Source organism: Anoplolepis gracilipes, chromosome 5, assembly GCF_047496725.1.
Source record: "Anoplolepis gracilipes chromosome 5, ASM4749672v1, whole genome shotgun sequence".
NCBI classification, from domain to species: domain Eukaryota; kingdom Metazoa; phylum Arthropoda; class Insecta; order Hymenoptera; family Formicidae; genus Anoplolepis; species Anoplolepis gracilipes.
In genome coordinates, this window is record NC_132974.1 from 1715980 (window position 1) to 1743444 (window position 27465).

A 27465-nucleotide genomic window follows, 5' to 3' on the forward strand; every position below is an offset into this window, starting at 1 on the left:
ATGAATATTTTTGTTAAGTTGGATGTTAATTATAAATTATAATAACTTTGTTATATGGTGTCAGGTGTAAAATGTAAGATAATTACAAGAATTATATTGTTGACAGTTATAAATAAAAACAAATTTTTAAATAATTGTACAAGTATTGTGCAAGTATTTAAAACTTTATAATAATGCTACTTGCTTATATTAAATTTATATGACACAAATTGTGATATTCAGAAAAAGAGTTCCAGAGGGAGAGAAAAGTAGAAAAATTAAAAATTATTTTTACATCTCTGGGACCCACAAATTTATTTTTAAATTGAATACTTATATGAACGTTCTCTTAATGAAACATGTAGGAAATGATTAAAATAATTTTTATTATAAAAAACCTTAAATATACAATATTCTTTCTCATTAAATTTGAAAACTATTGTAATATGTATCTATGATAAAAATATATATGTACATTTATTATCATTATCAAAAATCAACACTTTTAAAGATCAAGCCATCTTACTATATAAGTAGGTAACAATGTCTTCATTCTATCAATTAAGAACATTTGCATTTTCCACAGAACTGTAGGCTGTTTGATAAAATGCCAATATCCGTTTCTTCTACGTATTGCCCACTTTTGTGCACTTACTAAAGATTTTTCATACGCTGATATGTGTTTATCCTTTATCTTTATCCAAGGTTCGTGTATTGTTCCTAGGCCTAATTTGATTAGTTCTTCACCAATTTTTAATGAATCCTGTTTGTTCAGAAATAACATATAAGCATAGTATAAATATTATATACTCAACATATATACATATTTATGTAAAAATAATTCTTCCTGCTTCTCTTACTTGATCTTTCTGTGACATTGTAATTATACATTCCAGATATTTCTTTTCTTTGACTACAGGTATAAATGTTATATATTTTCCACTGACTACATATTGCAACCAGCTTATACCTAGAAGATCGATGTGTTATTTTCTTAACGACAGCTTTATAGACTCGTAATAGATTTGATACATACCATTACCTGTAATGTTAACACCACTGATCTTTACAGGTAAATAATTTTTATTATTAAAATTAAAAAAAGGCAGTAAGGGTTGATGGTTGACCATTAGTAGAGCACCGTGACTTGGTTCTACACGCATTACAGTACCCTTGAGTGGAATTCGTGATTGCAAGAAATGAGATGGAACATCAGATGGTTCCTTAAATTTTGCAAACTGAAAAATAATGGAACAAAGCAGGTGTGAGATTTGTAGGACAAAATATTAGTAGTAGCAAGTGCAGAGGAAAAAGAGACAGTTTATACTTACAGGTTTAATCTTATACAGAGCAACAAATAAACCGGCGCTAGCGATTCCATAGGTAATCAGCTGGAAAAAGAAAGAATAAGTGAATGATTGGCAATCATATGATGAGAAGAGAGGTTAGAAAAGTGTCATATACCTTGCCTGGTCCCATTTCATCCTCCATAAAGCTTTGGAAACGTTCGAAAATTGTAGGTGCTTTTTCGTGCGTCATAATTGACTCGAGCTTATTAAGAAATATCGTTCGTAATGTGTTCTCTGTGGTCGATCGAATCAAAAATATTTATACACACCGATCGCGATCGTTTGACCACGTATACTGTCACGACCTATCGGTTCGTTATAGAGCAGCGCTTTTTTAAATTCAACATTATTATTATTAAACATATCGAAATCGTAAATAATAATAATTATACAATTAAACAATAGTCAACATTTTTTTATAAATGGTTATAGATATATTTAATATCTTATACCAATTCTATATGAAATCAAAGATTTTTAGCTACTAACACTGTACAATATTATGTAATGATTATACACGTAACTGAAATAATATATACAGAGATATCACAAAAAAGAAAGAAAAGAGAGAAAAACTTTAAAAAAATGCAGTTACAATAAAAGAAATAAAGAAAAATGAATGAATTACATAATCACCTTTCGAATGCCGAAGGATATATGAATAATTCTTAAAATAAGCACAAGAGACTTGTGTACCCTTCTTCCCTCAGAGAATTTAAAATTCTATCCCATTCACGTCAATAAAAGCAACTCGAAAAAGCTGAAAAGAGCTAATTTGACACGTGAAACGACTACTGATCTCATCTTTCAAACTTACACTTATACACAATATAAATAATTTAACTAATTTAAATAATTTGTTATTATAATTAGCACATTTATTGTGGTATGTTTAACATTCTAATTAGTTATTGTTGTCACTTTTGTTTTACAAAATTTCGATATAGAAAACTCAACTAAAAAGAGGAAACCTCGGTCAGTCAAGCGTTGATTTATCATTACGTCGTGTATTACGTATATTTATTATGTCGAAAACTTGGTCGTAAAAAAAGATGTGACTTCACGCGCGCGAGATCGGACTCGCGCTCTAATTCCGCGCCGCTGTCCGGAGCGTGCGCCAAGTCGCGTGCGACATCAGCTCGTTCGTTTTCGAAGACGTCGAGTCGCGACACGACGAGGCATCGCGCGATCCTTTCGAAACGACGGAGGAAAAAGCTCCCACGGATGCTGGACAATCGTGCCGCCGCATCTACGCACCAGCCAACGTACGTCGAGCGCGAATATGTTCCGGGACGGCCAGTATCTGGAAGTGATCAAGGTACCGCGTGCAACAGCTGTCAACAGCTGGTTGTCAAACGTGCGCGCGCGCACTCGACTGCCGCATGTACGAATTCGCACGGGGAATGCGTGTAACATCTGTGAAGATGGAACGATGAAATAATATAGCGTATTTTTTGCAATGTAACTTTTATTAGCGATACTTGTCGATATTTTTAATCATTGAAAAACGTCGTCTGCCACAATGGATGGAAGCATTTATGCTTCGAACAGAAGTACTATATTGAAATATTATACTGTTATGATTACTTTGATAATTGAGATACAGCAAGTATATCGGTTACGTGGCAAGGGATATCTCATTAATTTTGCGGAACGATTTGCGGCTCGAGTATATATTCTTTTGTACTGATGTGTGTGCGTATTTGCAGGCTTCGGACGATTGTCTGGCAACCGCCGTAGTCACCGTGCAAGAGAAAACAGTAGAGATTAAAAAGCAGAAGGTCACCACTAACAAGTGGCTGCAAGTCGAGGATTGGGCAGCGCTTTACAAGATATTGGAGCGAGCGATTCTGCGAAACTGTCAGGATGACGGATCACATCGTAAAAGTCAGGGGTGTGAATGGAAAAAATCTATTCGTCAATTGGAAATCACGTAAGAAATGCAATACCGATTCGACGACTTTGGATTAATTGTTTTTTTTTAGCAATGATACTTTAATTATCTTGTTAATTAGAAAATTGAGAAATATATATATAATTATAAATAATAATTACAATAAATTTAATGTTAAAACTACATATTTTTTAAAACTAATAGAGACGAATTTAGCTTGCAAAAAGTAGATAAATTAAGAAACAAATTTCTGTTATAATCGAGAGTCTATTAAAAAGCAGTAAAAGAATAATCCATATTTGTATTACAGGTACACTTTTGAGTATCCAGACTGCACAAACGACATGTCATCTTTGCCCACGATTCAAGTACACGTGTCACCGGCCCGAAAGAAATCAGTAAAGCGAGAAATAGACATTTCGAAAAGGAATAAAGTAACAACAGATGACAGTGTGACGAAACGGACGAGAGAAGAAAAATCTCCCGATCGAATGACTGATCAGAAAGCCGATCGATTGAAGAAAACATTCGAGAAACAGACGCAAACTTCCCCGAAGAAGATTGAGATCCCATGTACTATTGCGACGAAACAAGAAGATCCGAAGAGGAAGAAGAGTCGGAAGTACATGCGTTCCGACGATTTGGAGAACGCGCCGTTGGAGGAATATATTCCGGACGCACCGAAAGCGAAAAGATCGTGTCCGGACTTCAAGTACGTGCCCAGTCGGAAGAGCGCATTGGAGAATATGCGTTTGACAACAAATGAGTACACGCCGACTCTTTGCGACAGCAAACGCGTAGAAGAAAGCGTAAGCTACGTGCCAAATTCTGTCGAGAAGCTGGAAATGATTCACGAGACTTACGAACCATATGCCACTACGACAATTCCTGACAGTATTCTCGAAGAATACGTACCTAATTCCAAAGGAGTTAAGCCATCCGTAGAAGAGTACGAGCCTGATTTCAAATCCCCGAGTAAATTGATGAGGTTCGATGATAGTTACGTACCGTCGAGTATGCCACCGAGCGAGCCGAACGACTCGAAAAAAATTTCTCCGAGTAAGTCAGAAAAATTGAAGATGCAGAGGCTGGAGGCGCGTCGGAAGAAGACACTGGTCAAGAAGAAGATGGATCTTTTTTCGTGAGATATACAAATGCTTAAAGCTACATGTCGATACGCAATTCGCAAATAAGAAAAACAAAATGAAAAAAATTGTGCAGGGTAAGACAATAGATTTTGGATACGAGACTGATGTTTGTAAGAAAATTATAGTTTATAATAAATGTTCAGTATAAGGATTTTTCCTTTGATTTTTTAAAACTCACTATTATCCTTATTTCGAGACAAAGAAATAAAAAAATCATTGTCTTCATCATTATAATAATGTATAAAATTAATTTACGTTTTAAATATGGTTATACAAAAAAATGGAAGTAATAATTTTTTTTTTCTTCTGCAGGTTCAATTTCTACGTCTCGAAATATGCGAGTTGTCAAAATATCGATGAGAAGACCTATTAACTGAACATTTACTAGTTTATTTTACAAGTATATAAGAATACTTCTATATATTATTTTATAATAATAGTAATCTGTAATAAAACGCTTATTATTGATATAGTGTGACTATATCAACGATTAATCGTTAACCTATGGCGATTACAATATATACATCAATATCTTGGAATTGAAACAGATAGTGATTTCATTTCCAAGCTGTAAAATTAATTTTTTTATTTTACTAACGTATCAGTCCTTGCGCGAGCATAAGTATATCACGGCGTAATCCATTCAGTGGTCATCTTCGGCTTCACTCGGAGGATCTTCGACTAAATTCTTTATGATTTCATATTTATTCTCTACATCTTCTTTTTTAGATTCTTTCATTTCATCGTCTTCTTGGTTAAGTTCTTCCTCTTCTTCGTCATCGGTGTCGTCATCGGCACCTGGATGAGCAGGAATCTTATGTGTCGGACTGCCCATTGTTTGCATGGTTCCTGGCTTCTGCCACATTTTCTGCGACCCCTGAAAATAATACAAAAGAGACCGTAATCAATATACTTATTCAAGAGATAAGATATATTATATGAATCAATTTATAATAATTCTTTCTGACAGTTTACCTTCATTCCGCTGACTTTCTCCATGTAATAATCGTAAACGAATTTAGCCATGTGTGGCATATCCTCAATTTCCATTGGAGCCATCGAAGGCACAGCATTGTTCAGTCGATCGACTGGATATAGTTCCTGCGGCAGTAGTTGCAGTTTCAATGGTCTCTGCATTAGTTGATCGAACGCCGGCGTAAGCTCAAAGCAGTTCTTGAAGAGAGACACGCGGGCAAAGACGTAAAGACCGAGACGAGCACGTGACATCGCTACCACCAGACGTCTCGCGTCCCTTAGATGACCGACCGCGCGCGTTTTCACCAGAGATAACAAGATATAGTCGTTTTGCTGACCTTGATATTTATCAACAGTCGTCACCTTGTTCGGCCGACCTATTAGAGGATTATTCGCGCAACGAATGTTTATCACGTCTCTTATCAAATGCTTTTGACCGTTGTACGTGGTCAGTATACTGATCTTATCAGCCGGATATCCTAACAAACGCATGTACATGAATACTGCGACGCAATACTCGGCTTCAGCGAGATTCTGATAGAAGTAAGCGCTAGGCTCGCTCTCGCCGACGCCATTGAAATCCTCGACGTTCACCAGTTGGAAGTCGTACAAGAAACCGGCGTTTGCTACAAGATACTCAGGACTACGTTCCACATGCGCCAAATTGCCCAATTTTTTGTATCGCCAATTGTAGAGATTGCAGATGCTAGGCCTGGCACGACCCTGGCCATCGAGATCGACCGTGGGAACCCCTAGCCTCACAAATCTTGCGAACAATGATTGCTCCATGTTCGAATACTTTTGGAAAGCCATATTTTTAATAACAGGCGGTAACTGATGATGATCTCCAATCATTATCCAACGTTTCAAACGATTGTATCCGTCCTGGGGATTTTGCAACAGCAACGGTATAAAAGTCTCGATCTCCAAGATCTGCGCGGACTCTTCCATGAGGATATTGTCATACTTGAAACCCATGTCAACGAGTTCGCGCCGTTTGAGCGCTGCGTGTGTACATGTCATAGCAATCACTTTGGCTTCCTTCACAAGTAAATATTTTGATCTATCAAGACCCGATCGTAGTAATTCGAAAGCGCGGAACTCCTCTAACTGCGCAAATATCCTTTCGATATATCTGTATAAATGACATCTCGTTAGAACATCTGCTAGATTTTTCATCCTATAAAAATTTATCGTGTGTATTCTTACCTAAAACAGCTATACGCAATCTTGAGATCTTCCTCGTACGAATTTCGCTTGAAAAGGGGCTGCGGAGCGTTATCGAAAAATTTGTGGAAAGGAAACTCCTCATCGACTATAGAAGATAAAACGGGTTTATCGCTCGTGTGCTGTCTTTGTTTAACTCTGGCTTCAAAGCGATCCCATCTGGTAGATACTTGATACATAAAAAAGTATCCCGCCGTTTCACATGTGTATGCAACATCACCTTTCACGTTTAGAGATTCCTGAAGAAAGAACATTTTAAGTACAGCTGGATATTCCACATCAATTTAGATAGCTTAAGGAGAAATAAATTAATACCTGTAATCTCTGAACCTCCAGAAGCAGATCCAAACGCTTGGCGAGAACGTAATTGACTCTGCCATAGCGACTGAAATCCTTTTCAGTTTCAAGAGCCTCCTCTCCGTGACCGAGACGCAGTAGATGCCGTTCGTCGATATCGAGGGCCATTATCTTCTCGAACAATTGATTGAGAGCTTGATTGGAATGTGTTACGATCAGCGTTCTCTGATTGGGAAAATTGTGATATAGATTCGAGATGATTTGTACAGCAACGTCCGTTTTACCGGTACCGGGCGGACCGACGACCAGCGTCAGACCTGGCTGCATTCCAGCTCGAATAGCCTCGACTTGCGTCGGCGTGAAGGGGATTTGATTTCTGCAATGTAACGATATGTTTTTTTCCTCCGTTCAAAAAATAACACGCTCTACAATATACTCTATAAATACACGAAAGAAAATAAAGTGAATGCTAACTTTTTCGGTTCGTTCGCTCTGTATGGACCTCTACTGGGCGGTACATGTGGTTTAACTTTAATAATTTTTTTAATCGGTTCATTGTTCCGTTTCGCTAAAATATCCTCGAAAGTCAACTGGAACGGCCGCACGAGATTTCCTTCGTCCTCTGGATCCGTTTTAATTTCGTATTGAGGAAAACTAGCTCGCAAATGATCTATATCAAGAAACGTGTCGTTGAAGTCCATCGTCGCAATTTCATCCGGCATTCTGACAAAGAATTAACATATTTTAACAGTCAATTACAGCTTTAATTTGTTAAATAAATTATTATGCGAATAATCCCAAAAAATAATATAAAATTATTGAGTTACTCTTCAAACGACATTAATGATTAATTACTGTTTGAAAATATTGATAACGATGTAGTTATAAAAGATACATTGTATCTTCTATTAAAGTATCAGACAGAATCGTTTAATCGTTTTCAATTGATGCTCTTTCTCAAGCAATAAAATAGATATATAGATTCAGTTTTATTATAGTAACATATAGATATACATATAGTTAGATAAATTACCTAGAATAGCATGCTGCACCGGGATCACCGTAGCCGAGAATTATATCGTGCAGCCAGTCGGGCACGACGCATTCAGTATTCATGAGCTCTCTTATAGTTTCTAAAACAGCTTTGAAGTTGTTCTCCTTAGGTTTACGCCTCATTATAATATTAAATCCCTCGTACACGTCTTCGCCGCCGTGGCTCGCGTTGTCCATGTCGATCCGATATTGATTGCAGTCCAACCATACTCTATAAGTTCGCGAATCGCCCGGTAGAATCGGTCTTGGCTCAGGGCCGTCTTCTATCACTCTGCCATTCGAGTCGAGCATACCCTCGACCTCGCATCCTCGAACCGTCGTTAGACCTACTTGCGGTACGAAGGGGAGCTTGTGACTATACTTCGTACCTGCGTTATTATTTTGTTATTATTATATGTGACTTATTATATAATCGCTGTAATAACATAGAAAAAAAATGTTTGCAGGCAAAATTAATATCTTTAATCAATTTGTTAATTATATAAAAAGATCAAATTTACTACAATATATGAAATATTCCAGCACACATTTTTTTCTCTATATATTATTTATTTATAGAATGACATATATTTTTCTTTAACATTTGTCTTACCAATAGGATTCGGTGGCTTGACTGTGATGAGGAAGCACACATCGTGTTTGCGAAGGTTCTCCCATTCGGATTTAATCTCCTTGCGAACGCTGAGATTTATCGTAACATCGGCGCGTACCCTCGACGGCCTGTTCTCGCCGACGTTAGGCTTGGCTACCTCAACTACGGCGAATTGCGTGATAGGTTGTGCCATTCTGGCCCATCCACCGAAGTAAACGCCGCCATCCTCCGCCCGCCTACGAATGAAAAAACATTGATTATTCTTATTTTCGCAAAAAAGAAAGGTAATTAAAATATGACATATGACATATAATAACATACCAAGGGCTTAATCTGCTTACGGCATCCTCGATGTCCTGTCGTATTTCATCTATAAAAATATTATAGATAGTAATAAATATTAAATATATATATACAGCATTGAGAATAAATATATACCATATATAGTCTAATGATTAATAATAATTAATAATCGTAATAAATATTTAGATATAAACGGTAATGTTTTTCTACCCGGTCTACCTACACGTGGATTCCAACCGGAATAAATTAAAGTTTCGCAGTAGATAATCGTGCAACGTGAGAAACTGCAGATTCAGTTTCGGCAGAGCCAGACAGCCCTCGCCAGAAAAATACTCGGTCGGGACGATGCTCTCGTTCCAGATGATGTCTTCGGTTGGGTAGAGGGGCATCTCATTCAATTCCTCGAGTTGTGACGGCCTACGCTCGTGTCGCGATATCTGAAATTAAAAGACGCTTTCTCAGAATCCAGCATCGTAACTCGACTGCCTCTTAAATTTACATTTTTTTTTTCTTTTTCTCACACTTACCAGCAGCTCGCGCAAAAACTCTATGTCCAGACGATACCAATTTTCTTCCTTTTCCCGTTCCTTCGGTGGAACTAAATTTAAATAACTCGCAATAGATCTCAGTTTTTCCTGGCTGAAAATAAAAATCAACGTCACTCGTCATGTTTCATCCATTCATAAATGTTCGCAATGCTTTAACGTATGATAAAAAAATTTTATATATTATAGCATTATTCACCTGAGAGAACCGAAATGCTTGTGAAGAGCGTCCCTGACATCGACGCTTGCTACGTTGGCCAACGCAAAGCTTCTCAAGTCCGGAAATTTCACGAAAACAGCATTCTAAACAGAGTTTAAAATTCTACCTGTTAGTCTCTCGATCTCGAGAATATATAATTATGTTTAATATACAAGCACGCATTATAGCTTATCAATGACACGGCTGATCGTAGAATTAATTATCAAATTTTGAATTCCTGTGTCGTGATATTCTTCTCTGATCGATTTATGGAAATCATATGCAAAAAATGAAGATTATTGTTTATATAATGCAAAAATAATTTGAGATTGATGTATCAAAAGTATTTGAAAGTAATTTTTAAATACTCTAGTAATTATGGCATATATTTATAAAATCTATTTACTTGAAGAGACGTAATTTTAGCGTAGTGTAACTGCGTCATGTCGTGATCCGTTAATGGGTTGCCGGTTTCCTCGCTGATCTCAAATCGTGCGTAAAACTTGAGCATTTCTAGAAGCTGCAATCAAAGGCAGAATTGATTATTTTTTCAGGAGTCAGAATCAATGACATTTATTGTTACGAGCGTTACGTATGGTCAATTGTTCATAGAGAAACGTCGTTTCACGGCTGCGAATGGTGCTTACATCGATAAAATCAGAATCAACAGAGTACATAGTACATAGTTGCATTTATAATCGTTCTCGACGTCATAACCGATGAGAGGACCAGTCGCAGGTATGTTAATCATTTTTCTTGACGGACGAGATTCCTCTTCCTCTTTCAACCTTATGTTTACTAGAGAAGCTCAAGATTCGTCTATCAAGGAGTTGATATTTATTTTCTAATTTCATTCATTGATTTAAAGCTTAGCTTTCGAGTCATTTTAAATACATATCTTTAAAAAATCAAGATGAGATTATTAAATTTTTATTATTACACATTAAATGCATTACAAAACTTTCTATTTATTAAGACTATGTATTTAAAGCGATAAATAAGGAATAAAGATTACATTTAAATGCGTATTTATTTTATTCTTATAATTTTCCTCGTATTTATTTATTTAATTCTTATAATTATTCTCTCCCAACGAAGATTGATTAAATTAATCAGCAAAGTAACAGAATGTACTTTTAATAAGCTACGAGCTTGCAAGCCAATTATTGTGGCTCATAACTGGTAACTCATTCGCATGTTCGACATACCAAACAACTCTTCAAACGCGATTAGTTGACTGCCGTTTGAAGGCAACATCGTAGTGAACATAAATGATAGCAATTAATCGTAGTAATCAGAACTTCCTATCATCAGTGGCTTTCATTTATATGTTACAGGTTATTGATTCTTTTTTAAAATATAGTTACATTTGCACAGTTTAATACCCGGATATATCTCTGACATTATAATTTTTATATTAAAAAAAAAATGCATAATCATATACTCGCTTCTTCACCGCAATCTATTCGCGTAACGTTCGTAAAGCAACATGATAACGTGCAGTATATTCGTCCTTTACTTCTTGATAGAGATAATATCTTTTCTAGAGATATCTCTTTTTTCATTCCTTTTATAGACGTTTATCCTTTTGAAGCACGCAAGTGCTATCCGTTCTCTTATCATAAGTTAGCTTCAAGACTGTGTTACATCCCAATTTGACTATCGGCATTTTAAAAAAGAGTACCAAGAAATCTAATAACGATTCGGCGAACCGGTCCTTCTGATCATTGTTCCTCCATGTAATCGAATGGGGCGCTAGACAGGACGAGAAGAAAAAAAAATACACGGTGCTCTATCGCACAGCACAGGCCCCGTTCAAACGCAAAAAAGTGGGAGAAGATATCTCTCTGATCGCGCACTTCGCGTCGCTGGCAGACTCCGGTGAGCAGTTCGTCGTCGCGTTCAGTTCGGCTCCTAGCACAAGTGCGTGAGCGTCTCATCGAGCTCCACATTTCAATCCGCTTATCGTGGCTTCGGTCGTATCGACAATATAACACACCTCGTATCGAATATTAAACATCGATTTCTCCGTAAAGACTCGTGTAAGGACTTTTCTCGCGATTTAGATAACGATTCCAGGTCGTTCTAAAAAAAAAAAAAGTATGATTTTTCCACTTGACTGTCTACGTCAGTTTTCGGAATTTTCAAAGTGAAAATCAAGATGGATTGATAAAAGGATCGATAAGATCGTCATAGCGTTCTCGCTTTTTCTTCGAACCATCGCGCGACTTTGAAAAGAAGGGTAGAAGAAAGAAAACACGCGGACCGAAGAAGGCAATCGTAGACAGATCGCATTTTGTTGTCACTTGAACGGTTGAAACCGGTGAAGAATTTCCCACGGAAATTGCAGAAAGCGGCACGCTTCTTCTGGTGACCTGAGCGGTCCGTTGACCCCGATCGAGCGGTGTTTCTTCCCCGAGAGAGAAAAGAAGAGAGACCCTTTGAAATTCGCTAGATCCTTTTAGCTTCTCTAATTCCTCGACTACCTTTAGGGGAAACAAGTTCACTTCGTGTCATAAAGAACGAAGAAATGCGGTAACGAGAGAGTGAGAAATAATGTCGTCGTCCGATGTAAGTTCCAACAGGCAGCTCGGCGCGTCATCGATCAGAGGTGCGTAACTTTCTTACGTTTTTCCTCGCTTGGTGCGTTTGATTCTCCATTTATTCGTGTTACTAATACATCCTCGTTTCTACGGAAATTTATTTTCCGTTTTTACCAATATTGCACAATATGATGATGATGACGATCGTTGAATTAATGAAATCATTAACGATCAGCATTAATCAACAAAATTAGTCAGCTTTTCGCATTTTCTAGTTCTATTTCCCAAGACTCGACGAGACTAATATGGAAATCTTCCCGTGTACAAAAAAAAAAAGATGTACACCTTCCGTCAATCAACAGAATTCCAATAATATTATGACGTACCGTTGTAAAGTCCGCGCCTTTTGTTTATAATCTTGAAATATTATGTTTCTGTCACGTAAAAATATCTTCATAAAAACAATGGCAATATTCGAGAAATCATATTCATGCTGTAAGCTATGATTAATAATATTTATCGCTTCTTGGTAACATTTTTTTTTTATTCCATAAATGCACCTTGATTTGTCGCAATTTTTATTCATGGCGTATGCCTCAGAAAATTACTTTGTTAATGTGAAACGTAGCTCATCGGTATTTTCTGCGCGATGTAAATTTTGTCTATACACACAATTATAGTTGTTTGTGTAGGTATATATATGTTGGGAATAGAACACTCGAAGCTGATAATTAATTGACTTATCAATTATCAGAACGAGCGATTGGACTAACGTTATACAACGGCTTCGATTCACTGTCGTATTAACTATCGTAGGAAAATTCACGATCGTCTATAAAATATAATCAATTTTAATCGGCAATATTTCTTTGACAAGGAAGACGCTATATTGAAGAGAATTATTGTATAGATAATTAATTTGCAGTGTCGATATTAACGAATACATTAAACATATGTGCGCGTTTCCCGGAATAAACAGTATTTCGTTGTCCACGCGGGAAACATAAATCTGATAAAAGTCGTTGAAAAACAACGTGTACTGTAAATCGGTAGAAAAAAATTTCAACCAAAGTCTACAAATAAATGTAAACGATAAGATTGATATCTTATCGTGACATTTCATAATTCTCATAAAAATCTGATTTAATGAAAAGATACAGAGTGCATTAAGCAAGTATCTTTGATTATCAACAGGACGCTCTCCGTTCCTTCATTTCTGTGAAAATGAAATATCTCAAACACAAAACAGTGTCTCGTTTCACGTTTTCATTCCGTTCGGCGCAATTATCTGTTCTCAATTATGCGGTTATCGTGAAACGTCAATGCTTTTTGTGTTTTTCCGTTTTTGTCCTATATAAATTACATTCTATAGTATACGAATGGCTTATCGCATCAAGTTCACGCGATAATCAAAACTGAATGAAACAGATATTCGCGAAGTTTATTACTCTTTTTTTCTTACAATTCTTCCTTTTCTTTTCTCATACCGATAAACGATGTAAATAACGTCTGAGAATAATGTGTTTATTTCGCTCGGTCATTATATGCATTATACAAATTGTACTTAATTAAATGTAAACGGCATTTACATCTGCGTTAATTAAGTCATCGTCACAAGTAGCCGCAGCAAGTATCCAAGGTGACGAGTTTGCTCGTACGATTCACGGTTAATTGCGCCGTTTAAAAATTAAAAATTTTTATTTCAGCACCCCGAGGAATTATATGAAATTATGACTATACACGGAGAAAATTTTATTTTAAAAATTACTACAGTATGTAGTAACTGTGGACCATTAGGATCATTCCAAGTTAAAATGCTATGTAAAACTGTAAAAATAAAATTTTCTACGTGTACAAAATTACAACATTCGACGATTATTACGCTCGACGAAATATCGATAAAATATGATTTATATATAGATTCTGTAATAGTTTATGATATGTGATCAAAGTTTCATGTTCTCGAAGTTGAAAATCATGATGTTGTACGCAATGATAAGATAGTTACAACTGTCAGGTCAAGAAATTGACTTAGAAAACTCGAACAGTAGAGAGTGAAAAAGAGAAAGAGAGAAGAGCGCATGTAACAACACTTGTACACCGTATTGTAAAAAAAATAATGTTATCCGTCAAGAGATTACAAGAGACCGATATCCGTTTTAAATGAAAGATGCAAAAAATAAATGAGGCGTTTACTTTAACTGATAGCAATAAATCTCGCTGGGGTATAATGTTAAAAAAAATAAATAGAACACGCGATTCTTTCGTAAAAAAAAAAAAAAAAAAAAAAAAAAAAAAAAAAAACACATATATCGCGTACCTATGGATAATTAAAATATAATCTATTCTTATCTCGTGACTGCAAATAATTTTTATGTAATAAATCGAACTGCTTTAACGCTCTTAAACGAGCGTTGGAAATTTTATAACACGCGAAGACATGATATTGCAATTTCTATAAGATAAATTATTCGCTGCACATAGTATTTGCTTCTTGCATTTTTCGTCGCTGAAAATGCATTTAACGATTTGAATCGAAAATACGAACTCGTGCGAACGGTATGCGGATGGACCGAGGATTTACACACGCACGTGCACATCTGGTGCACATGCACGCGTGTGCAGTCCAGAGCGCCGGTAATGAAGAGTTAGCGTACAGTTAACAGAGAGCCTGAGTCATATATCCCTTCTTCTTTCATAACGATTGTTTCATATCGTACATCTGCCATTAAGCGTTAAACTGGGTTACCATCCATTACGTTTTTTATTGCGAATTGCGTTCTTTGGACTCATTTCCCATCTCTCATCTCAGAGGAGGAGAAACACGACCATTTGCAAACGAAGCTGCATTACATAAATATGTAGGCGATATGCGACCCGTTCATTATTTTTTTCGTTGCAAATCTCTATCTCTCGTATCCCCGGACTCTGATACAGTCACGCGATAAGGCCGAGCCTAGTATCGACCAAGATAAAAGAAACCGATTTCGGTATCAGACCGATCCTCGTGTGACGCACACACGGAAACTCCGCGACAACGCTTTTGCTAGAATGTTGCTTATTGTTAGACGTGACATAGAAACGCGAGATTTTTTTTATCATTCGTTATACTATCAATTAAACGGCTTTTATTATTTTAATATACACACCACATTTTACCTTGACATTCTGTATTTCATATATATAAATAAAATATCAAGTATTACAAGAAAAATAAATATTTCAAGAAAGGAAAAATATATCCTTGTTAAATTAAAAAAAAAAAAAAAAAAATCATTTCAAGATAATTAATAAGCTTTTCGAAAAGATAGTTATGTTTGCGCAACGAAACCTGATGCGAAAAAAATAATTCCTTATCAGTTCCCCGTTTATAAACAATTTCTAGCAAATAATATGACATGACTGTACTATATCAAGTGAAATCTTTCCGGATATGTTTTCATATAAAAAAAAAAAAACTGCGTATATCAATTCTACAACGCCTCTCATCGAAATGCGACGTTTTTCAGGTTCCCTCTGGTTGCCGTGGCTGTTGCTGCTCGCGAGCACGATCTCCCCGAGTCTGTCCTTCGACGTATCTTGCTGCCCTGAGGGCACGCTATGGCAACACACGGCCAACTGTTCGGATGGCACGAAGATTCGTCTGCAATGCCCGAACGGCATCTTCCTGATCGATCCCAAGCAAAACGAGTACGATAACTTTACCGTCGTCTACGAAGACGATACTGCCTGGCTGCTGCCGGACACGAATCACGAGAAAATCCCGGTTGACAGGTAAGGTCATCTCGCAGCTTCCGTGCGGCTTATCACACGCGTAATCGTGCTGGGGGCTACTTATGTTATTTCTCATGTGTTCATATGAGAAAAAGAGAGAAACTTGCAGTTGTAAGCACCGGGATGTTGAGAAATATGAGGAAAATCCTGATGTTTGGAGATTTCCCAAGCTCGCGTGATATCCTGTTATTACGACGCGAATAGTAATAGCGAATTAATATTCGCTTGTAGAATCTTTCGTAATGGATCATCGATAAATTTGTAATCGATGATGGTTTTTTTTTTTTATTACTAATCAAGTTTTTCGTTAATTTTTTCATTCAGTTTTTGCATAGCCAAATCGGCACGAAATGGCAGCGAGGTCGCCCTCGCGTGCTTTGACGACGACCTGATAAACGAGAGTATGTTGATCATGTGGAAGAGCACACTCGTCTGCATCGTCAGCATCATCTCGGCCATCTTCCTGATCATCACCCTGGCGGTTTACGTTGTACTACCGGAACTGCGAGAGCTCCAGGACAAGGCTATGATGGCCGCTGTCACTACTCTGGCGGTCAGCTACACCGTCCTCTCGATTCAGCACGTGCAACCGATCATGATCGAGAATGATTACACCACTTGTGTATCTTTCGGTACATATATATGTATAATTATATAATATTAAAGAGCTGATAAATAAATAATAGATAAAGGAAATTCTTATCGTGCAACTCGCGCATATATAAATATTAAATTTTCTTGTACCTTTGCAATCTTTCATTAATATTTAATTTATATAATTATTTTAGGATTCATATTGTATTTTGCCTTCATGTCTGCGTTTTTCTGGTTGAACATCGTAGCCTTCAACGTGTGGCGTACTGTGTGGTGAGTGACAGACAAATTACGAGAGAAATGCAGAATGTCGCGTATGCAAAATTATAATAATGTCAATCGATGAAATGTTTGAAATTTCGCATGTAACTTTAAAGCTTAATATAATCGTCTGCGTAGGTTTAAGAACTTCAGGATCAGGGATCAATCGCTCTACTACGCTTACTGCGTTTGGGGATGGGGCGGCCCGACCTGTTTCTTGATCACCTCGTTGACGATGCATCATATACACGGGCACCACTTGAAACCGGGTTTCGGCGACTACAGTTGTTGGTTCAGCGGTAAGTTACGCAGAAATTATTTTCCATTCCCTCTGGCAAAAAGATCAACAATAGACTACAAACGTACGTCGACATCGGTTTGAAAGATTGTTTCATGTTTTCCAACGCTTAGATAAAACACGAAGCCTTATTTACTTTGCAGGACCCGCGCAAACGTGGGCTTATTTTTACGGGCCAGTCGGTATTTTATTAACGTTAAACATGACCTATCTCGGACTAACCAGCTGGCGTTTGTGGCATCAATATCGCGATTACACGGGAAGCAAGCTGCGAGTTTTGCGATTCAAATGTCTGTTGTACATTAAACTGATACTCGTCATGGGCATCACCTGGATCTTTGAACTAATATCGTTCGGCATCGATACGAAGACAGACGAATTTTGGTAAGCAATCTATAAAATATTCTCGCGATGCGCGTACACATCTATCATTATGAAATAAAATAATCAACGAATGTTCTCGTTAGGATACCAACGGATCTGTTGAATGGTCTCCAAGGATTCATCATATTTTTGCTTCTGGTCGCGACACGGAAAAGAGTGCGGAAGCTGTTGGCGAAGAAGCGACCTTGCGGTATCGTTTTTCCAAAATCCTGGGCGGCCTATGAAGACGAGGAGTGCGAAGAAGTGCTTCCCGAGGAACTCGAACTTTCTCAACAGGGATAAAATAAGGCACATTTTTACGTTCTTTCTCTCTCAAAATACATTTCCCGCAACATCATTACACGCGGGTTAGAAATATCGCCTAAGAGAAAAGACACCGTCTCGGATTATCTATATTATTATCTGACAAGACAAGCACAGATAACGCGATTATTATCGTGCTTTGAAATTCGGTTTAAAGTTTCAAACATAATTTATTTGTAAGCACATTTTATTCTTTATACGAATATTCTCGTTATATATTAATATCGCGTTATATAAATTATCTCCACTATATTGATCCGTTATCAGTCTCGTCATTAAGATTCGCGAAATCAATGTTTCCTCGGCGTATCTCTTAGTGTATACACATTACTTATTCTTATATTTATCATTATTCTTATAACATCTCAAAAAAGACACATTGACTGATAACGGATTAAATAATAAATATCGTATATTTCTGTAAATTATCGATTATTGTGGATTATTGTTCTTTGTTTTTTTTTTTGTCTCTTTTTTTACGATAATCGGATATGTTTTATTATTAAGTACTGTACAAGAATCTCTGTAAACTAATTATATAGATTTATTGGACCGAATTGCTATGTGCGCGTGGAGAAACAATTAAAAATATAATGAAGATTACAATTATTCATCGGTGCGTAATGTCATTTCGCGCTCGTGATTCAGTTTCTCCTTCGTGGAAACGTGACAATGACAGCGTCATCCGTCACCGTAAGTCTCTACCATTTCTCACGAAAAATAACCGCGTGAACTCGATTCATTCACGAGTATCGTTTTTATTCCACTTCTACTATCGATCGTCATAAATCACGCTCATACCTCGTTACGTATCATGTAAATTTTTAGAGATACACCAAAATCTTCGCATACCGCCTAAATAAATTACGTAAGAGAATTAGTCAAACTCGATTATCTCCCCGGCATTGAACCATCTGGTATAAAAAGCTATTGAGAAATAATTTACGGTGCAAAGGTCATTTGTTCCTCCGAATTCGAGGCTATTTGATGCTTTCACCGCAAACAAAACAATACGCGCGATATACATGTGACTCACAGTCGAGTATGCATCCTTGTACACATACTCGAATATCTTTGTACATATATCCTTCTCGATGAAATCAGATCTACTCAATGTATATGTGTGTGTGTGTGTGTGTGTGTGTGGGTGTGTGTATGACATAAGTCTAGAAAACATATTCGTAAAAATTATCGCCGCGAGCAGACATCGAGTATTGTAAACACACGTCGCATCTGTCCTACTTTTATTGATTTAGCGCATAACACGTCATTCTTTAATTCCATGCGTATTGATATGAGTTTATGCGGGATTTCTAGAAACTACTTATTGTTAGTGTCCAATCTTTTTACTTATACAGATCCATCTGAATCCCGAATTCCAATTTCTTGCCGAAAATGTCAAAGATAATTTATGACATCAAAATTATTAATTCTCATCGACAGTTTTATTTTGTAAAAAAAAAAAAAAAAAAAAAAAAAAAATTATCGATTCCGCATTAATCGAAGAAGCCAGATTATCCCTCGTCATATGTACTATTATCACGCTGCATCTTGTCTATAAAGCGAATGACGACGCGTATACAGATGTAACGAACTCGATTACATTTGCTCGTTGGTACTGACAGGCTTGTCATGATACTGACGCAGATAGATAGAGTAGGTCACGATTGCATGACGCGGACGAAATTTGTTAAGCAAATCGGATCGTTCTGTGACAATCGATGCGGTTGGATGTGACGAGTACACCTCACGTTCGTCGCTCGCACAAGATGGTACATTGAATTCTTACGAAATATTTGCAAGCATGCAAGAATATGTATATTTGATGAACAATAATTCGTTAACATTATTCATACAATCGCGTAAGATAAATCATGAGAAACATCGCGCTATGCAAATAGAATTTTTCCCATTAAAAATATAAAAAATTTCATAATTCTTCGTAAACAAGTCAAGCATTTTGTTAGAATCTAATATGCTGATTCATGTTGTTATGCGGAGATAAAGGTATTCATTATAATAACGAGATTCCACTTTTATATGATTTTTGTGTTTTTTTTTTTCGTTTGCCTGTAGAATAATAAAATAACGTGTAATTGAACGATCGTTTGATATAAAGATGAAAAGATTGAGAGAATACGTAACAGAAACGGAGGAAGAAGAGACGATCCATAGACATGCAGATATTACGTATATATATTGTATGTTGTATTGTTTGTTCACACCTATGATTTGTATATGCATACTACATCATGATCGATTATATATAGGAATATAATAATGGATTAGACAGTTATAAAAATTGATCCACGACAATCTTAGAATTTTATCGTAGCTTTAATAAGATATAGTTAAAAAGATTAAAAACGACAAAAGAGGATATTGCAATGATTTTTACATGTCTCTCACAATCAATTGTCTTCAGTATAGGAAGAAATTAGATGTGAGAATAGGACTCGAAATATTTATTCAACTAATTTTTCAACTAATTTATTCAACTAATTTTTTGGGCCAACTCACAATGTACGAAAAAATATTAAATGTACACTATTACTGTTAACCTTTAAATGTGTATATACTCGATATAGATGACTCGATTGTGTTTAGATACAAAAGAGAAATGATGCACGATTTTCATGTATAATGCATTGCCAGTGTAAATAGAATATATCGCATATATTGCATGTCTTGAAAGAGTGGCTGTAAAAAAAGTATATCCAGAAGGGGACAAGAGACGCCACAAATTACCGCGGCTCGACGATCCGGAAAGATGTCCGGGACTGTCTGTCTTTCTCGGGGGAATCATTATTGATTTATTATTTTTTTTTTTATACATTCTAAGGTCAGTTTCAAAGTTCACTTATTCTTCGCAAGTTTAAAATAAAAATAATATATATATATATATATGGTTAAAAAAGATTGAAGAAATGTCACATCCTTTCATATTTTATTTATATACCAAACAAAAAATACGCGATTTATTTTTTCTTTCTTATGCGTTGGTAGAAATTTCGTTATATCGCAAGACAGGAAGTGAAAATATTTTTTCATCTGAGGCCGAAACCATTTCCGGTCTTAAATATATACGACAGTGCAGCTGTAATACACGTCCGCGATTCAGCGTTTTCTCAGAGTACGTGACAAGACGAACACGTGCTGTATTTTACACGCGCCCTTGTGGTCTAAAGTTAACGCGCAATTCATTGAAATAGCGGATGAATAACACAAACACACTAAGAAAAAGAAAAAAAATGAGAAAAAACATAAGGAAAAATAATAGAATTTTATAAAGAGCACGCTTGTAAGCAAATACGGTGAACTCATATTACGTATGTAATTCTTACAATATTTAGAAAAAATATTATCGTACACATTGTGACACAATTTCGTTTTGCCTCATCATTCTACACATTGTGACATTTTGAACGAATAAAATGTCATACACGTGGGAATCATCTTTACGATTATACATTTATATAATGTTGGAGATTAAAAAAATAATGATAAAAATAATTTTATAGAATATAAATTACTGCATTAAAAAAATATTTTAAATAATTTTTTTTGTCTGTGTGAAAAATTATATATATATATATATGTATATATATATATATATATATATATATATATATATATATATATATATATATTCTCCGATAAGAAAAATATCAGATTAAAAAATGTTTGTTTCTTTTTTATATATTGATAAATAAGAAAGTAAATTATATATAAATATTTTTGATAAATTAGATAATTTAGTTCCCATGTCATTCACTTATTGACAACGTTATCATATATCATATATTGATAATCCTTTAATATTTCATCGAAGTTTCGAATTATCGATACTGTTTCATGATAAATATTATAATGTTCATTTAATCTTTAATTACAATGACGCGATGTAAAATTATTATATTAAGTTTTAAAAAAATCATATATATATATATATATATATATATATATATATATATATATATATATATGCATATGCGTACAGGCATGTGTGTATATATATAAAGGAATATATCTCATTTATTTTAAAACTACTCCCACATGAATACTCATGTACTCAATATATATCATGCAATTTTACGTAGTATATTAAATTAATAGTAATTTTAAATAGTATTTTAAACTGTTTTTACTAAATTAAAAAAAATATTGTAAAAAATTTTATTTTCTTTGTTAGTATTTAAGGGTAAAAAATGCATCAACACGAGCGCAGAAAGACACATGTAAGCGCAGTAACGACGCGTGCTATTGTGCTTTGCAGCTCCGCCGCAAAGGTTTACTCGTGGTCGTTGAGGGGTACAGAGAGGGGATCAGGGGGCCCCCGACGCAGCGGAGAATGGGAATGTCATGGCGGCAGACGCTGGCAGGGGTAGGTAGGTAGAGGTAGGTAGGTAGATAGATAGCCGCGGGAGGCATTGGCGACGTATGGCCAGGTATGATACACGCCGCTGACGATGAGCTGACAATGAGTGAATCACGGACGGACTGTTCGCGAAATACGAGCGAGTAGACGGCAACCCGGTGACATTTCTTTCGACGGAGAAGAAAATACGAGAGAAAGCGAGTAGACACACGAATGCGAATGTAAGGAGGAACATCCGTGAGCGCGCGCGCGCGCGCGTTTCGGCGTCATGTATCCGAAGAGTCTGCTGCTGTTGCTCGTCGTCGGTTGTGGTGTCTCAGACCTGAGGAATGCGCTCGCTGACGCCGAGACACGACCCGCAGGGAGCGGTCAGACGCACGATGCCAGCAAGACCTCGGTGAACATCGGGAAGTGTTGCGAACCCGAGGAGCTGCTGCTCGACGACCGATGCACGTCGTTGAAGGAGACCAACGAGACCGAGTGGCGACCGGAGTTCGTGGCGGAATCGCTGCGAGACGCGGCAACTGGGAGATCGAGATTCGTCAGACCCAGATACGAACTGAAGATCGGATGGCCCAGGTGCAGCCCGGACGAGCACCAATGGCACGTGTACTGTTATCCGTCCGGACCGGATCGTCTGGAACTTCTGCCAACCGGAGTGCTACGTCACTATATCGTCGACGTGACAAAAGGCGCGAATAAGAACAGCGATAATGTCTACGGTGCCGTAATGTCGGATCTCGACGGCGATGAGGACGATGACGTTGAACGCGCGACCATACACTACGACTATCCCTTCGGGCATTATTGCGCTGACAAGGCGGTGCTGATCGGTGATCGGCTGGTGGCGACGTATGCCATGCTCTGCGTGCCGGACGTCGCCGTGCGTTGGACCGACACCAACTACCTGATGAAGCATGCGATCGATCCCGCTTTCCACGCCGTGTCGATGGCCTGTTATCTGATCGTCGCGGTGGTTTACTTCGTGCTGCCGCAGCTGCGCGACCTCGTCGGCAACATCATCACCAGCATGACTCTATGCCTCGTGATCAATCAGTGCGCCTCCACCGTCAGGATATTCACAGAGTTCGGCAATCACGTCAGCTTCATGATCGCCGGTATGTTGTTTTTTTTATTTGTTAAAGCAAATTATTTTCTTTGTGGTTGACGCGTGTCTGTTTGCATAACTCCTTCAGTTATCTCCTTTTTGAGTGCAAGGAAATGCAAATGATTCTCAGAAATCATTTCCTATGACGTGATCCAGCGTGTCAAAGTATATCCGATGTCCATTGCTTTAATATATAGATTTTTTTTCACGAAGTTAGAACGCATTCTGTCTATAGAAATAAATATCTTAATAATTCAACAAAGTCATATTTAATAATTTTATGCAACAATGTGTTGAGACACTCTGCACAAATCGTTTGACGAAATTATAACAAGTTATTTTCTCTCAAACATTAATACTATGAGACAGCGAAATTTGCGGTCATATCCTTTTCAAGACCATTAATGCTGTTTAAGATCCGCAAAGTCGAGCGTCGCGAAATAGAGTCGAATGAGTCATGATCACGATTTCAACGTGACGGAAGGACCAATTAATAAGCGCGATCGCTCATAAGCGGCCTTTTATTCCGAAAGTAAAATTGCCAGACAAATTTGTCTGGCTGAAGATGTTCACTAAAATATCTTATTTTCATTTCTTTTTCCAGATATGGTCATGTACGTTTCCCTGATGGCCGCCTTCTTCTGGCTTAGCGCCCTGGGCTATTACGTGTGGAACACGTTCAGGTCGCGCAACGTTTTCCTCAGAGTGACCGACGGTAGGAAGTACTGCTACTATTCGTCCTGGGTCTGGTGCTTGACAATCTGCATAGCCGGAACTGCGATCTTCGCGCACTTCGCCCTCGAGACGAACAAACCTACCGTGGGCGGCACGACTTATCCCGCCCAGGAGACCGTGGGCTGGCTTGGAATATCCGTTATGTTTATGTGCATCGCCTTCACCGTCGTGATCGATCTCTGCCTGGTAATGACGACCGCAAACAGAATCAAACGGATGAGCACATACGGTCGAATTCATCACAAAATGAAGTACAGCTTTCGCATGTTCGTCTTTCTCTACGTGATCCTGAGCACCGGCTGGTTCTCGCTCTTGCTTTCGCGACTCAAATACGATGGACTGATATACTGCCATATCGTCGTAAACCTGCTGCAGGCGTTGTTCGTGCTCTACGTATGTGTGTTCGGTCAGCGCAGGGTCACGTTTTTGCTCGGGAAGACGTGCAACTGTTGCAATCCTGGCGACAACACCGAGGGTCTTGATTGGGGCGAGGAGATGACGGCCATCAACGCGGGTTATTAACGCGGTATTTTATCTTTCATAGATTGCGATCTATAACATATCCTGAGCGCGAATCTGAAGTTCTGATCGAGCAATAACGTCAATCATCGCATTTAGATCGTGAATCTGCACGAACGGCCATAGTGAGGAATACAAAAAAATACCAGAGATGCATCTATATATATATAAATGAAAAATATTCTTCATAATCAGACTATATATTTAAGTTATATTCGAGAATTGATATACGTATTCCTTGTGCGAGATCGAACTTGTCTTGAAATTAATCTTAAAGTCATAGTTTTTTCATAAATGTATACTTCTCACGCGTGATTTTTATCATATTTATGTATATTATAATAAGTATGTATAGTTTCAATATCATATATATATGCATATATAATATTGAAACTCAAAAGAGATATCCTCTATAGTGTGAAAAATGCGTGGATGTTTTTTTATTTTAGAAGGAAACAGTATTATGCACGTAGTAACGTTATTATATAAATAAGAGTAAACGTATAAAACGTGCAAAAAGATATATATATAAATATATTCGAGACAATATTAGAAAAGAAAAATGCGGCAATTTATTATAAAAAATAATGATGCGAAAATCAGAGTGATTGAATCAATGTAGAAGTAGAGTACAAAGCAAGAAATGTTGTCAAATCTCACACACATTGAAGAATTTTAGAAATTTAAACAATTTTTAAAAAGTCATATATGAGATACATAATTGATTAAAAGACCTGAATTAATAAGCAAATGACATGGCACTGGTAAAATTGTGTATCTGATATTTCATGTTTAGTGATTATGCGTGCCTTAAATGAAATCAATCTCTTGCCTTATAAAATGTACATAAGACATTTTTTTGACACTTCGCAATTTTGACACAACTAATATCTTGCATATATCAATGTTTATAACATTAGTCACCACAAATGTACTAACTATTGATAGATTCTATGTATAAAATTGATTATATTGCGCAATATTAATGATATTATTTAATTAACAGACAAGTCTGTTATACAAATGTGTTGCACAATATAATTAATTATATGTCACTGAACCTTAAATCATCTTATACTTTTAATGGTATTTGCATAGTATTTATATAGCATGTGTGTGTATGTATATTTTATATGTATATATATATATATATATATATATATATATATATATATATATATATTATACACATACACACAATTCGATTTTTGTATGAGAAAGATATTAGATTCGATAAACGAGAGAATTCGAATCGATATTCTGAATAAAATTATTTGACACCTATCTACAATATACATTTTGTGAAAAGACTTACCTGTCCAAATAAACTTCCTTCTGGACGATGTAATAAATTAGACAGCTGACAACGCACCACCAGATGATTGTCATCCATAACAGTATTGAAGAAACGCCTGGTAGGAAGTAAAGCCTCGAGATCGATGATCAGTTCTAAAAATCTTTCGCAGTATCGTACTTTATCCGGAAGTACAGGTTCTGCCAAGAATATTCATATTGTTAGAAAAATTATTTTATGTACTAAACGTTATCTCATTATTTTAAACAAAATTTATAGAAATTATGTTCTTTTAAATAATAAATAAATAAAATTCGATTTTTTGCATACGACATAAACTAAGACGTACTTTCTGTAGAAATTGTCTCCAATATTGTCATGAATTTTATCATAAGCTTGTGCAAGAATCTTCGTTCCCACTCAAGTTTTTCCTTCTGCTCTGGATTATCCTTCTTTCTAATAATTTTCCAATATTTCCGCCATTTTGGATACTTTCTAAATTCAAGTTCCCTTCTACCGTGTTGCAAGGAAATCCATATAGCCAGAGATACCAATCTTTTGACTTCTTCTCTAACTAATGATATCTCCATAGAATTGAAACAATGATTTAAGAATACTATCAATGCTGTCTGTTCCTTTAAATCAAAGTCCATTATACTTTCTTCCAAGCATGCTTCGAGAACTTTTTGGAAGAATCCAGCAAAGTGTGTTGGATTCTTTTCAAATGCTTCCCAAACTTGCACTCGCTCTCTGAATTTCTCATTCACCATGACAACAATGGACATGGTATGCGCTCGCGTTGCGTTCTCCGCGTTGTAATTCGGCCAGAGAAAATTCTCCAGATACTGACTGAACTCTAACATCATGATTCTTCGAATGGAGAATTTGGACGCGCATATTTCTTGTATGTAAATATCTTCCACTATCTGAGAGTTGAACGGTAGATGCGTATCTGTAGTGTGTGGCGCCCAATATTTATTCGCAAGCTGCACAGAATCATAATGTAATGGTTAGGTAATATATAAAAAATGAAACAAACATTTGTAAAGATTCATATTATCATTGCTTATAAAATTCAGCAAAATAATAATCCATGAAAGATACCTGGGTGATTCTGTCCGCATTAATCTGTTCTACAGTCGGAGCAGGATTATTATTCTTGATAGACGGTGCGTTTTGATTCTCCATCGTATTTGTAAATTGTAATCAATTAATTATAATCGAACCTCACTTCGCTCACCGGTAAACAACATAAAATCGCATGCAATTAGCATGCAACTGAGACTGCGCTTGATTGATGCTACAAATGTTTAAAAGCATTTGATTGACCAATCAGGACAGAGAAATCCTTGTCACTTTCGTCCTGATCAATCAAATCATTCGAAGTATTTAAAACGCCAAGTGAAATACAATCACACTCACAACAGCCATGAACTTAAAATACATAGATAAAGCATTATTGTCGATATTAGGAGGGAAATACTTTGTCCTGATTGGTCGATTAATTATTACTCTATTGGCACAGTATATATACAGTATATAAGAAGTTATTTTTTTTTATATATAGCGTGACGAATTAACGAATCTGAAATATTTCTGTTACTTGTAAAAAGAAAAATATTTGTTTTGAATAAATAAATTATATAACAATAATTTTTTCTTAAGATAAAAATGTTTGTTTTTGTATTATATTTATTCGTTTAAAACAAATAT

General features: G+C 36.5%; 5 protein-coding genes across 9 annotated transcripts; 3 read left to right on the forward strand and 2 right to left on the reverse strand.

Annotated features, from left to right (window-relative positions):
* Positions 1–346: 346 nt before the first annotated feature.
* Positions 347–2197, reverse strand: LOC140666279 (protein C3orf33). Of its 2 annotated transcripts, XM_072893290.1 has the most exons (6): positions 1965–2197; positions 1444–1657; positions 1311–1370; positions 1016–1217; positions 840–949; positions 347–742 (listed from the first exon to the last, which is right to left on the reverse strand). In XM_072893290.1, exons 2-6 carry the CDS (start codon positions 1516–1518, stop codon positions 485–487), a joined length of 705 nt encoding a protein of 234 aa, XP_072749391.1. In that variant the 5' UTR covers positions 1519–1657; positions 1965–2197; the 3' UTR covers positions 347–484. The 2 variants fall into 2 exon arrangements, with proteins under 2 accessions (XP_072749391.1, XP_072749392.1); XM_072893291.1 differs by lacking the exon at positions 1965–2197 and having other exon boundaries at positions 1444–1829.
* Positions 2198–2350: 153 nt separating this feature from the next.
* LOC140666276 (uncharacterized) lies at positions 2351–6482 on the forward strand. 3 transcript variants are annotated; one of them, XM_072893287.1, is made up of 4 exons: positions 2351–2646; positions 3038–3261; positions 3533–4363; positions 4683–6482. In XM_072893287.1, exons 1-4 carry the CDS (start codon positions 2611–2613, stop codon positions 4741–4743), a joined length of 1152 nt encoding a protein of 383 aa, XP_072749388.1. In that variant the 5' UTR covers positions 2351–2610; the 3' UTR covers positions 4744–6482. The 3 variants fall into 3 exon arrangements, 2 of the variants coding, with proteins under 2 accessions (XP_072749388.1, XP_072749389.1); XR_012046738.1 differs by having other exon boundaries at positions 2358–2646; positions 3533–4444; XM_072893288.1 differs by having other exon boundaries at positions 2359–2646; positions 3533–6482.
* LOC140666271 (RNA helicase aquarius) lies at positions 4490–27113 on the reverse strand. Of its 2 annotated transcripts, XM_072893280.1 has the most exons (15): positions 26857–27113; positions 26102–26738; positions 25774–25952; positions 9968–10081; positions 9562–9665; positions 9345–9456; positions 9041–9254; positions 8836–8884; positions 8515–8750; positions 7903–8290; positions 7344–7592; positions 6888–7245; positions 6555–6811; positions 5346–6480; positions 4490–5247 (listed from the first exon to the last, which is right to left on the reverse strand). In XM_072893280.1, the coding sequence occupies exons 1-15, from the start codon at positions 26938–26940 to the stop codon at positions 5014–5016; spliced, it is 4350 nt and encodes a 1449-aa protein (XP_072749381.1). In that variant the 5' UTR covers positions 26941–27113; the 3' UTR covers positions 4490–5013. The 2 variants fall into 2 exon arrangements, with proteins under 2 accessions (XP_072749381.1, XP_072749383.1); XM_072893282.1 differs by lacking the exons at positions 25774–25952; positions 26102–26738; positions 26857–27113 and adding an exon at positions 10209–10253.
* On the forward strand, positions 11426–19744 carry LOC140666275 (G-protein coupled receptor Mth2). Its single transcript, XM_072893286.1, has 7 exons — positions 11426–12172; positions 15614–15878; positions 16203–16510; positions 16667–16745; positions 16872–17032; positions 17175–17415; positions 17499–19744. Exons 1-7 carry the CDS (start codon positions 12118–12120, stop codon positions 17695–17697), a joined length of 1308 nt encoding a protein of 435 aa, XP_072749387.1. The 5' UTR covers positions 11426–12117; the 3' UTR covers positions 17698–19744.
* Mthl5 (G-protein coupled receptor Mth-like 5) lies at positions 21876–25563 on the forward strand. Its single transcript, XM_072893285.1, has 2 exons — positions 21876–23214; positions 23809–25563. The coding sequence occupies exons 1-2, from the start codon at positions 22365–22367 to the stop codon at positions 24459–24461; spliced, it is 1503 nt and encodes a 500-aa protein (XP_072749386.1). The 5' UTR covers positions 21876–22364; the 3' UTR covers positions 24462–25563.
* Positions 27114–27465: the final 352 nt, after the last annotated feature.